The 10,858-nt window shown below is 52.1% G+C and overlaps 6 protein-coding genes across 6 annotated transcripts; 4 read left to right on the forward strand and 2 right to left on the reverse strand.

Moving 5' to 3' along the window:
• Nucleotides 1–332: 332 nt before the first annotated feature.
• Nucleotides 333–1,118, reverse strand: Z517_11064 (uncharacterized protein; the record flags this gene model as incomplete). Its single annotated transcript, XM_013424672.1, has 2 exons — nucleotides 333–844; nucleotides 911–1,118. 2 exons carry the CDS (start codon nucleotides 1,116–1,118, stop codon nucleotides 333–335), a joined length of 720 nt encoding a protein of 239 aa, XP_013280126.1.
• A 1,610-nt stretch (nucleotides 1,119–2,728) lies between these two features.
• Nucleotides 2,729–3,560, forward strand: Z517_11065 (uncharacterized protein; the record flags this gene model as incomplete). The annotated part of the gene is made up of 2 exons (XM_013424673.1): nucleotides 2,729–2,770; nucleotides 2,820–3,560. 2 exons carry the CDS (start codon nucleotides 2,729–2,731, stop codon nucleotides 3,558–3,560), a joined length of 783 nt encoding a protein of 260 aa, XP_013280127.1.
• A 402-nt stretch (nucleotides 3,561–3,962) lies between these two features.
• Z517_11066 (uncharacterized protein) lies at nucleotides 3,963–4,808 on the forward strand (the record flags this gene model as incomplete). The annotated part of the gene is made up of 1 exon (XM_013424674.1): nucleotides 3,963–4,808. The coding sequence occupies one exon, from the start codon at nucleotides 3,963–3,965 to the stop codon at nucleotides 4,806–4,808; it is 846 nt and encodes a 281-aa protein (XP_013280128.1).
• A 25-nt stretch (nucleotides 4,809–4,833) lies between these two features.
• On the reverse strand, nucleotides 4,834–5,680 carry Z517_11067 (uncharacterized protein; the record flags this gene model as incomplete). The annotated part of the gene is made up of 3 exons (XM_013424675.1): nucleotides 4,834–4,929; nucleotides 5,079–5,478; nucleotides 5,574–5,680. The coding sequence occupies 3 exons, from the start codon at nucleotides 5,678–5,680 to the stop codon at nucleotides 4,834–4,836; spliced, it is 603 nt and encodes a 200-aa protein (XP_013280129.1).
• Nucleotides 5,681–7,083: 1,403 nt separating this feature from the next.
• Z517_11068 (uncharacterized protein) lies at nucleotides 7,084–9,110 on the forward strand (the record flags this gene model as incomplete). Its single annotated transcript, XM_013424676.1, has 2 exons — nucleotides 7,084–7,122; nucleotides 7,173–9,110. The coding sequence occupies 2 exons, from the start codon at nucleotides 7,084–7,086 to the stop codon at nucleotides 9,108–9,110; spliced, it is 1,977 nt and encodes a 658-aa protein (XP_013280130.1).
• A 623-nt stretch (nucleotides 9,111–9,733) lies between these two features.
• Z517_11069 (uncharacterized protein) lies at nucleotides 9,734–10,808 on the forward strand (the record flags this gene model as incomplete). Its single annotated transcript, XM_013424677.1, has 3 exons — nucleotides 9,734–10,414; nucleotides 10,577–10,704; nucleotides 10,766–10,808. The coding sequence occupies 3 exons, from the start codon at nucleotides 9,734–9,736 to the stop codon at nucleotides 10,806–10,808; spliced, it is 852 nt and encodes a 283-aa protein (XP_013280131.1).
• Between the last annotated feature and the right edge of the window lie 50 nt (nucleotides 10,809–10,858).

Consider the following 10,858-nt stretch of genomic DNA (forward strand, 5'->3'; position numbering starts at 1 on the left):
CTCTATGCAATGGTGTCTCGCTGTGACCAAACAGCCCAATCCAGGGAAATTCCGCCTTCTGGGTGCGGTAAGGTGTAGGAAATGGCATCGCTTTACTCGTCTGTTGTCGCAGTCTTGGGTGGCATCTTCCTCCGAGCCGAGGTCGTGATCTGGGCGACTGGCGGTATCGACCTTCAATGCCAACTCCAATGCTGTAGAACATAGGTGGGTGGATAGGAGATTTTTGTCTCGCTCTGGGGCGATCCTGTCAAGGCCGGAAGCCCTTAGGTCAGTCCCACCCGAGCCTATTCGTCATATCCAATATATCGTTTTACACAACTCTCTCATCATAGTCATAGCAGTAGCAGACCAAGAGCCACGGCGAGCGCAGTGCTCAAATACCCGAACCGGCTGCTTGACAACTCTATCGAGTCAGACGCCAGTGCGGATGTCGTGAAGATCAGGTCGCTCGTAATCTGACTCGAGTTGAAGCAGTTGCTGGCATTAACTTCCGGGACGTCCTCGGGGTCAGCAAAGGTTATGTCGACACAGTTATATAGCGCGGCACCATGGACAGCAGTCTCAATGAGCTGGATCGTTGCATTATCTCCAACGTTGACTGTGATGTTGGCTGGGAGAGGAACCTGGGGGAAGCAGAAACTTCCTGGGTATGGATCTTTGCTAGGCCCGATGATTTGAACCCCGCTTAGCATAACGTTGGACATATTTTGAGGGGTTGTCCCCAGACCAAGGTTGATGTAAATGAAGGCTGTTCCGTGGCCTTGGAACCAGCCAGGCTGAAAGGCGACCGCGCCGCCTTTTACTGGCCATTTGGTGCGATTTTGAGAAGTTGGCATACCGCCGCCTGCAAAAATCAGTCAGGTCAGTGACTCTCGGGAATGCGGTCGAAAATTTGACGGGTAACACATACATGGATACATCCACTGCATTCCATAGGGATAAAGGTAATCCTGCTGTTCCACGGAGTCTCCAATCGCATATTGTCCAAGACCATTTGTCTCTACCGTCGTGCCATTCGACACCAAATTGTCGCCTCTCCAGCCAGGATATGTAATGACTGTGTGCGCAGAGATTAGGCTGACAAGCGAGAGGAGAGTAAGTGCCGTTCTGCAAGGCATCCTGACAACAACAAGACCTCTCTGTTTGACGTCGGCGGCCTTCCTCGGACTGCAATATGAACGGTGTCGAGACGAAGATGTCACAGTCAAGTGGTCTTCACGAGTTGCTGACTTGGTGGCCGATGTGGTCGAGGGAAAATTTGAAAGGTAAGGCCAACAAGGTCGCAGGTGGGGAGCTTTGTCGAGATGGAAGTCCGTCGAGAGGCCATGATAACGAGCGCATTGGGTTGTTATTTAGGTCTGATCCCCTGTCGCTGGGAGGAGATGGGGTACTGCAGGGCATGATTAGGCCAGACGGTCAACCGCCCAGAGATGAAGCTTGGAAACGCCGTGACTGGGCATTCTGGGCACTCGGGATATGAGAGTTGTCTGCATGGCGAGCTGTGAGTGGTTTGTGAGCACGGGTGGCACTTTTCGGAGAGTGTGAAAAGGCAGGAAACAGGGTTGAAGGTCTAGAGCAGCTGTGATGGCGCATCTGATTCGACCCGAGGCACGAAAGAGCACCAGGTAGTGAAAGTCCATGTGCGGGGATCAATTGGCCAGAAGGAGGATTAGGTGGGTTGGTGGTGGACGGATGCTGCCCGAGTCTGGCTAGAAAGTAACTGCGGAAGCTGCGTTAAGCGCCGAGATGTGACAAGGATAAAGGGGGGATGCAGTTGTTGGTTCCACCACATCCACACTTGCAGTCACTTCACCTGCACTGCGCTGGTCTTCCTTCCCCGCTGTGCCCGTGCCTACCTTGCCACCTTCACTGTCACCCCCCTTCAACAAACGAGCGGAAATAATCATCTCAATAATCATCTCCAAGTACTCAGGCGGCTGCACAAATTGCTCAGCACTGAGCAAATCAGGAGAGGTAACATCAAGCAGTCACCTTGTCAAGCCACTTATGGAAACGCGCACGCCACCAGTCAATCGGAATTCGCGAGCGGACAAACAGCTTGTCTTAGGTCTTACTCTTACTTCGGACCACGGCTTTGCTAACTTATGTAACTGGGGGCCTAAGCACTTTGCTGGGTGCTTTGTGTAGCCAAATGTTCCTTACACTTGCTACCACCTAATTGGTCAACACTAGGCTTACCCCCAAGTCCGACTTTGCTACTCTTGGTCTGTTCTTGGAATGTCCTTGTTCCACTCTGGCAAGGCTAACTTATAACATGCTCTCACTGAACCGCCTCCTTCAGCCTCGCGTTCAACGTCCATCTTGATCAACAGAACTCGTTCATATAGTCCGTTGAATTCGAACCATTCAGCCGGGATTCCGAGTACCAGAACAGTCCCATCCGTCGCCTGCCATGTCCTTTCGTCCGCTTCTCGCTGTTCTCCTTGAGAATGGCTCAAGTAAGCCAATTTGAATGCTTCCGGACGAGTGCAACACCGACCATTGCCGTGTTGCTTGCAAACAATATGTTGTAAATGACCATGGCTTACAAATAGGAAAAGGTAAATAGAAACTTAGAGGGACAGAGCCGTCTATATATTGAGTGAAATCGCCATGTCGTTGTTGACGGAAACCATCAATCAGCGACCTCAGCAATATCTCATCAATACCACATCTGACGAGAACAGACACCACAGAACACAGCTGCTGAAACATCATCAAGGTTAAAATGCCATCTTATCTCGTGACAGGCGCCAACCGTGGCCTTGGGGTAAGCCCGCCACCGACGCATTCAACCAAGCTCTGCTAATTCTCTACAGTATGGGTTCGTGAAGTTTCTGGCCAAAAATCCAGAAAATACAATTGTCGGCATTGTCCGAAATAAAGAAGCCGCAGACAAGTCGGTTGCTGCAGATGGCCTCAAGAACGTTACCATGATCCAGGCCGAAGTCGTCGATCTCAAGTCGCTGTTGGCGGCCAGAGAAAAAGTGGCACACATCACTGGCGGTTCCCTTGACTATCTAATCAACAATGCGGCCTATATCGACCACACAAGCCAGGGCAAAAGTCTCGATGACTTTGAAGACTCGCCCGAAGCTCTGGATAAAGCTCTCGTTGACTCGTTCAACGTCAATGTCGTGGGAGTGATCCACGTCATCAACGTCTTCCTTCCGCTCATCAAGAAGGGGACCCAAAAGAAAGTGGTCGTGATCTCCAGTGGGATGGCTGATCCCGACCTCGTCAACTCGGGGATCTCCACCGACGCGCCTTACACCATCAGCAAGGCTGCGGTAAACATGGCCATCTGCAAATACAATGCAAAGTACAAGAAGGAAGGTATTCTGTTCTTTGCGCTGTCGCCCGGCGTGGTCGCGACCTGGGAGGGAACACAGGAGCCTCCTTCAGTGATACAGGACCTCAGAAAGATGGTTCCAGATTGGCCAGGCCCTCTGACTCCTCTGGAGTCGGCCGAGGCCTGCGTAAAGGTGATGCACGATTTCAATGCGGAAGAACATGGTGGCTCTTTTGTGTCCCATCATGGCAACAAGCAGTGGTTGTGAGATGGGGGGAGAACATCCAGGTAGTCTGAACACTAACCGCAGCAGGTGGAGGAGTGCTACAGGGCATGCTGGCAACCACTAACCGGTTGATCTTCGGGAACAGGCCCCGACAATTTCACACAATTCGGGGTTCAAAGTAAATACATTTGGTATGAATAGAATATCCTGCAACTGCAGGTAATTCCTTGCGTGAGGCCAAAAATTACCCTTGAAAATGCCTGCGTGGCATAGGCAGTCAAATGTACCTCGTACCGTATGCAGCATTCTTCTAGCTGCTCCATCCCGCGTTCTCCCCACGATTTCCCTCACTCCTCGCTCCCTCTTTGCTGCTCACTAGACTGCTGCTCCTATCATAACCCCTCCTTGAGGTTCGACTCGTGGACGTGAACTCGGGGGGAGAAAATGCCTCACACAAGCCGCAAGAAAAACAATCCCCACAGCAACAAGAGGAGGGAAATCGTGGACCAAGATGGCTGGACGAGGATCACGACCAGCTCTTCGACGCCTCTGACGGTCGCGCCGCAGAATCAGACCCAGGGCGAGTCGGGCCAGGTCTCTACTTCGAGTGTCGCCGTAGGCGCATCCCTCCCGCTTCCAATGCCGGCCTCCCAGGGGTCCTCGCTGGAGGGTATGCGCGCGCAGTTTGCCAAGATCGAGACGAGATGGCAAGACACGGACCTATGCAGGAGCGTCGAGCAGATGCTGAGAGAAAGGATCCTGACTACTGGTGGCGGGGAATATCACATTGCCAACTGTGCTCTGTTCGGGACGGGCAGCTTCTGCGGCGACGCGGTCCACTGGGTCGACAGGCACGAGTCGGCATATTTCCAGCTGGCGGCTTTCCGGACCGTGGTCAGGACCATAGAACGACTGCAGGGCCATGTGCCGCAGGTTTATGCCCAGGAACCGTACTACAATGATCTCGACGTCCTCTTTCTCGCCAGCTTGGACGTCACGAAAGTTGACCACCCGAAAGGATTCGAGCTGCTTGATCGGAATTCGTTCGCCTACTCGCCGGCTGCGGAACAAGAGGTCGAGAGCCAGATTATATCCCGCGCTCCACGGATTTGGCTGCACAGGTCTTTCGACCACTCGCTTCAAGGCGACAGGGAGTCAATAAGCAAGTTCAAGAGGGACTATGAGCACGCAGTCCTGCCTGAGTTGGACCTCAAAAACTTCCCATTCCACGGATCTGTGATGTGGTGGCGCGGAAACGATGACACGTACGAGCAAGTCCAGACCGAGTGAGAAGGTCTATTACTTCATACCTGAACTACTTGATCTCTGCGCTTTTGGTAACTGTTCCAAAAGCATCGTTTAGCTCCTTCAATGTTGCTTCGGTCAACTCGGCACCGCCAAATCCAGGAATCTATCAAAAAGTTAGAACCTTGTATCGGTCTGTGGTAAAAAGGAGGTGCTATGTCACGAAGCACAAGTACAAGACCAAAGACATTGTCCTCCTCAGACACGTGTTTGGTCTTGCCGGCAAAGGGTTTCAAACGGTCAAGAGAGACTTACATCTCGATCGCCGATGGCGTCGCTGGCCAACACGACGTTGTATCCCAGGTCATTGCCTGCTCGGGCCGTGGTGCTCACACAAACATGTGCCATGTAGCCCGTCAGAACCGTCTTCTTCCCCCTCTCCCCTAGACTCGTCAAGTACTCATGCAAGTCCGTGCCGGTAAAGCTGGAGATGGCTTGTTTCTCGATCACCTTTTCTCCCGGCCGGGCTTTCAACTCGTCGAATTCCTCTGCCAGAGGGGTGTTGGGAGTGAATATTGGAGCGCCCTCTGGAGTCTTGTGGACGACGTGAACGATGTTTTTCCCATCTCCCGCAGCACGGTATTTCTCCAGCAGCGAGGCAATGGCCTTTCGCGTCTGATCGACGTTGACTGTCTTGAGGTTGCCTTGGGCGTACCTGAGCCAAAGTCAGGATCAGACAGGGAGAAGAACGCGAGCCGAGGATGTGTTTGAAGGGTATTTCGGTAGCAGCAATGGACTCTTCAGACATACTCATTCTGCGCATCAATGATGATCAACGTGCTGTCGCTTGGGGAGGCTGTGGCGGCCGGAGCGCCGAGCATCTCCCTGAGAGATTTGACCTGTGTCGCTGAGGCCATTGTGTTATGGTGATCTGTTGGTTTATGTGTAAAATGGATGTCCTCGGTCACCAAGTCTAGAGGTGGGAAGCGGCGTTGTGTTGCGGCTTAACGGGTGTTTATATACTACCTAGGTACGTATGTGTGTGTGAATTTGTCGTTCCTTCGTCGGTCAATCACATCATCGCTAACCCTTTCCCTTTCCGCTCCCAAACTCTTATTTGATTTTCTGGAGTCTTTTGGAAATCTATCCCCCTCCCCCCCTCCACGATCTTACTTACCACCACGCGAGAAAAGGAAGGAGGGGAGGGGGGATTTGCCCGCCTGCCCGGGACCCACGCTCGCTTGTACTCCGGGCACCAGGTACCCACTAAGCCACTCGACTTATTCGTCATTGTTTGGTCGTCTTCGTTGTCGGTAGAGAGCAGTTACTGGGTAACTAATTAGGTAAGAAGTTGGGCAGTGGTTCATGGACTTACATATGAAACTTAGAAATGAAGCCAGGGGACGAGTGACTTGGTGTTTACTCATCAGAAGAGATTCGTTGGTAGTAATTAGTAGTGAGGGTTCGTTCGATTCCTGTTCAGCGGTAAAAGGTCTTATTGGTTTCCCCCACAACTTCTGTGCAAGTGGCATTACTCATGCATATCTTCTCAGCAGGTCTCTTTGGTCCTGTTCCTAATAGACACCCAACCGGAGAACATTACCTTTCGAGGCTCTGTAGCAGAATTAATCTCTCCATATCGCCTATATCCTTTCCTCTAGTCGGCAAGCGAAGCCTGCTCTAACCTGAGCGATACACAATGCAGCACTCTTCAAGAGCCACACTACGCAGGTTAAGCTAGCCCCCAAACGACCACTTTCCCCTGCCTCTCAGCTACACACCAGTTTCAGATTGGTGCGCCATCGTTCGGGGATTTGGTCCTTTTCAACAGGGAGGATAGGCGCCAGAGAAGCGCCTCCTTGGCCTTTATGTACCTCGAACTCGTTAGCGCTTCGACGCTGAGAACTGCAGGACAGGGGATGATGGTTCTTCGAGACAGGAGATGGACACTTTCAAACAGCAAAAATAGCGAGTCCAGCCATTCAAGACACCTTGATGCCCCGGCCAGTGGATTGTGACCCAGGGACATGGCCGCCGATCTCGTCGCACCCAGCAAGGTGCCACTGTTAGACCTGGACGCTCCAAGACCTTGCTGCTGCCTGCGTTTTACTTCCTTGCCCAATTCCACAATCCTACATGGCCAAGTACCTGCGTATTCTGCCCTCATGTCCTCCATGATGCTTTCCTGTGTTCTACTGCATTTAGGCGTCGTTGGTTGCCTTGCTTTGTCTGCTCGCTCTTCAACACGCCTTTTGTCAATCAGTAGCCACTCAACGGTGGTTTTCCCCCACTGAGTTTTGTACGTGACAAGATCACAGCAATGGCAAGTCGCCTGAAGAATGTCCCGATGCTGACCTCAGTAAGTGCATTCCCTTGAATGTCGGCAGTGTTGGGACTGACCAAGTGCAGCCAGATCTATATTTTTTGAGCACCAATCTATGGCGAAGTTTCTTGAGCAAATTGTGCTTCATCCGACTACCAGATCCCTCTGTCATATTGCACTTGTTCACTTTGTTGGCCTCATCGCTCTTGATCGGACTTAATCTTTCGCAATTCTACATCGGCAAAGAGCTTCAGGGCAATATCAATCAGGATGGCACGAAGATGTTGGCATTGCAAATCACGGCAAAAGTCCACGAGCTGCTCATGCTTGCTTCTCTCGGCAATATCCTCTGGTCATTTGTGCTGGACCACCTTGTCGCGTCCTCTGGCCTTCCACTTTGCACTCTCTCGGCCGGAGATCGGTTCGGCGACATCTCCTATCTATGGTCCCTCGAGTTCCGGACAGCCCTGCGAGCCCCTTTCCGGGGTAAAAGCGTCTTTCTTTTTCTAGCCATTGTTTTCACAGTCCTGGGTATCATCGTGGGACCTGCATCGGCAACGGCAATGGCTCCCAACCTTCAGGACTGGCCCGCTGGACAGATAACCGTCCCGCTGAACGTTTCCAGTGATAGACTGTTCCCATTGGTTCTCGATCAAAACTCAATGCCGAACATGCAGTGCACGCAGCTGTGGTTGGATTGCACACCCAACAGGACATGGTCCTCGTTGACCACAAACCTCTTCTCCTTCTGGGGTCAGGTGGATTTTGGGAATTACCAGGGTATGCCTGAGCTGGTCGGTCTGCCTGCCAGTCGCACAGCTCGAACATTACGCACACGATTTCGGGGACCGTTCAACCTATTCCAGCCACAGTATACTTCAGTCACAGTCCAGCCAGTCTGGGCAGCTAACAAAGTGAACGGCATCCGACTACTATGGTTTGCCAATAATCATGTGGAATGCCATCGAGGACATGGGTTCTGCATCTACAAAGACATTACATGGGCGATTCCGGTTCTTCAGCCCGTTGTGCGAACCTCGTGCGAACTTGTTCAGAACATTGACGAGGTTCATTTTCCAAGTATGGCCGAGAACCTCAATGTACAAGCAGGAGATAATCAAGGGGGAATTTCTCCTGGTCCGCTCTCGCCGCAGCATTTTCAACTGGTTGAAGTCGGTAACCATCCAGCCAGCCAAATATCTGCCGGAGCCCTTCTACAACTATCTAAGCCCGAAAATGGCACCGACCCAGTCGTGTATGCATGCAGCATCCAGGCTGATTGGGCGAGATCAAGTGTTGCCACTACCTTTTTAGGCTCGCCATTCGTGGTCGATGGCTACCCTGCCTCGTTTTTCGAGCCAAACGCAGAAGGTAGCACCTATTCTGGCACCCGGATCAAAATCGATCCATCGTGGAGTTCAGCATTGAATCCAGTGGTTGACGGCGTCGAGAATCAAACCGTTTTCGACATGTTCTACTCGGCTGGGTCTGTGCCGGCTACAAGGGAGCACACGCAAGCGAAGATTGAGGCGATTCTGGCTGTGCTTGTGGCTGAAGGCATGGCTTGGATTGGGTCAGAAGCAGATATCGGCACTGGGATTCCCGAGCAGAACCTGGCTTCGATGTCGTGGGGTAACCTTTCTAAGCTCGAGTCTGTCCCCGACGCGCACAAGTTCGCCTTTGTCACGTCCATTCTCGGCTATGGCTATGGATTGCGCTCTGCTGAGGCCCTCTCGATCGGTCGTTTGTTGTCTTTACTGTCTCTGGGCCTGTATTGCGCAGTCGTCTCAACATATTTGATCGTGGAGTTAGCAAGGACAAGGCAAAGCACACGGCTCTGGGACGGTATGCTTCAGATGGTGTCGCTTGCGTTGCGGAGTTCAACCGCTCAGCCCAACCTGGCGAGAGCAGGAGATTTGAAGGGAAGATCCCTCTTAAGAAGAACTGTGAGGATAATTGTGCACAACGGCTATGCTGGAATGGTGGTGGAGGAAAATCAAGGACCGGGGGAAATGCGCAAATGAATGGATGATGAATGAATGACCTATGTACATATTGTGTACGCTTAGCACATGAGATTTTATATCTAAAATATCTGTATAGCATAAAGAGAGACATAAAGAGAGAGACCCCTATCATATCTTAGTCCTTTCAAGCTCAGGCGATTGACTCGTCTCACCCAATCTCAACTCCGGATAAGCAACTTTGTGGAGAAAACTCTGAGATGCGCTACTGTGCGTGGAACCATTCAAAATGCCGCAATTGCCAAGTGATGCTAGTTCCCCATTTATTGATCCATGGTCTTGAGACAGATGAGAGACCCTTGATATCTTTCCCCCAAAGAGTTTCTAACCATGTGCCCTTCGCCCTTCGTTCATCCCCTTGCATATTTTGACATGTTTCCCCCTCCACCCCTTTTGTCGGGTCGTTCAAGTATGGTAAGGCGGTTCTCGATCCCGGAGCCTGTGGCTGCTGCGGCGAACCGCAAAAAAGTGAAGTTATCGTCGTGACAATCTGCAAAAAAAGTGAGGCAGAAATGAAAAGTAAAATCGAACCCTTTTGTTTGCATGTTTGCTCAACTATTTACCTGTTCAAAACTCTCTTCTCCTCCCTCTCTCTGTCTCTCGATCCTATCTCTCTACATAATATGAAGCAAAAGTCCATGACCATGCGGTACAGCAGAAAATCCCTTGTTTATGCGGTCGGTGCCTTGACACTCCTCCTCTATACTCTGCACCTGTGGGATGTCTTCTCGTCGCCACGCGCCTTGCCGCCCATGCCAGGCACGTTTCAATACTTTTCAGAAATCAATTTCGAATACCATACGCACAGCTTCGGGGCCATCAGCCACTGTGACTCGAGATTTGCGCCGTCCCAGCCCCCGGGCATCGAGGAGACCAAGAGGTCGCTTTTCGGGCTGATGGAGTCGTACGCCGCGACCATGAGGCAGCTTCAGGCCGAGACGTGGATCGCCCACGGGACCTTGCTGGGGTGGTTCTGGAACCAAAAGTTTCTGCCCTGGGACAACGACATCGACGTGCAGATGTCGATAGAGACTCTGGCTGGATTGGCTGTTGCACACAACATGACCGAGTACCTCTACCCGGTGGCCGGGGAGGACAGGCCCAGGACATACCTTCTCGACATCAACCCACATTATGCCATCGCGTCGACGCAGGACGTGGCCAACAAAATCGACGGTCGCTGGATCGACACCACGAATGGCAAGTCCATCGACATCACGGCCATCCATGTCAGCTCGGGCAAGACGGACCATACTCCGTTCGACCAGGGGATTTTCTTCTCCAAAGATGGCCATGGATACCTGGTATGTACAACGACCACATCCACTGCTCCTCCCCCCTCCCCCTCTCTGGCGGGGCTCCAGGCCGCTCACCTTCTCTCTCTTCCCCTCCCCTCAGCTTCCCCCGGAAGTCCCATCTGCGGGTTTGAAATGGACGAATCCGGAGCTGACGGCATTGAGCCACAGAGGGAAGATCTATACCCGCTACAAGATACGACATTTGAAGGAATTGTCGTCAAAGTCCCGCGTGACCCGGCCAAGATCCTGGCCAAAGAGTATGGCAAGAAGTCCCTGACACAAACCCGCTTCCACTGGTATGATACCATCTCGTCGCTGTTTCTGTGCTCCTCGGCAGTTTCTGATATTGACTCACAGGCATCGGTTCAATCAAGTTTTGAAACTGTGGGAAGCAGAGTAGGGTCGGGGTTGTATGTTTTTTTTGTTTGGGGGGGGGGGGGGGGGGGGGGG

The sequence above is a fragment of the Fonsecaea pedrosoi genome (assembly GCF_000835455.1).
Source record: "Fonsecaea pedrosoi CBS 271.37 unplaced genomic scaffold supercont1.7, whole genome shotgun sequence".
Taxonomy (NCBI): Eukaryota; Fungi; Ascomycota; class Eurotiomycetes; order Chaetothyriales; family Herpotrichiellaceae; genus Fonsecaea; species Fonsecaea pedrosoi.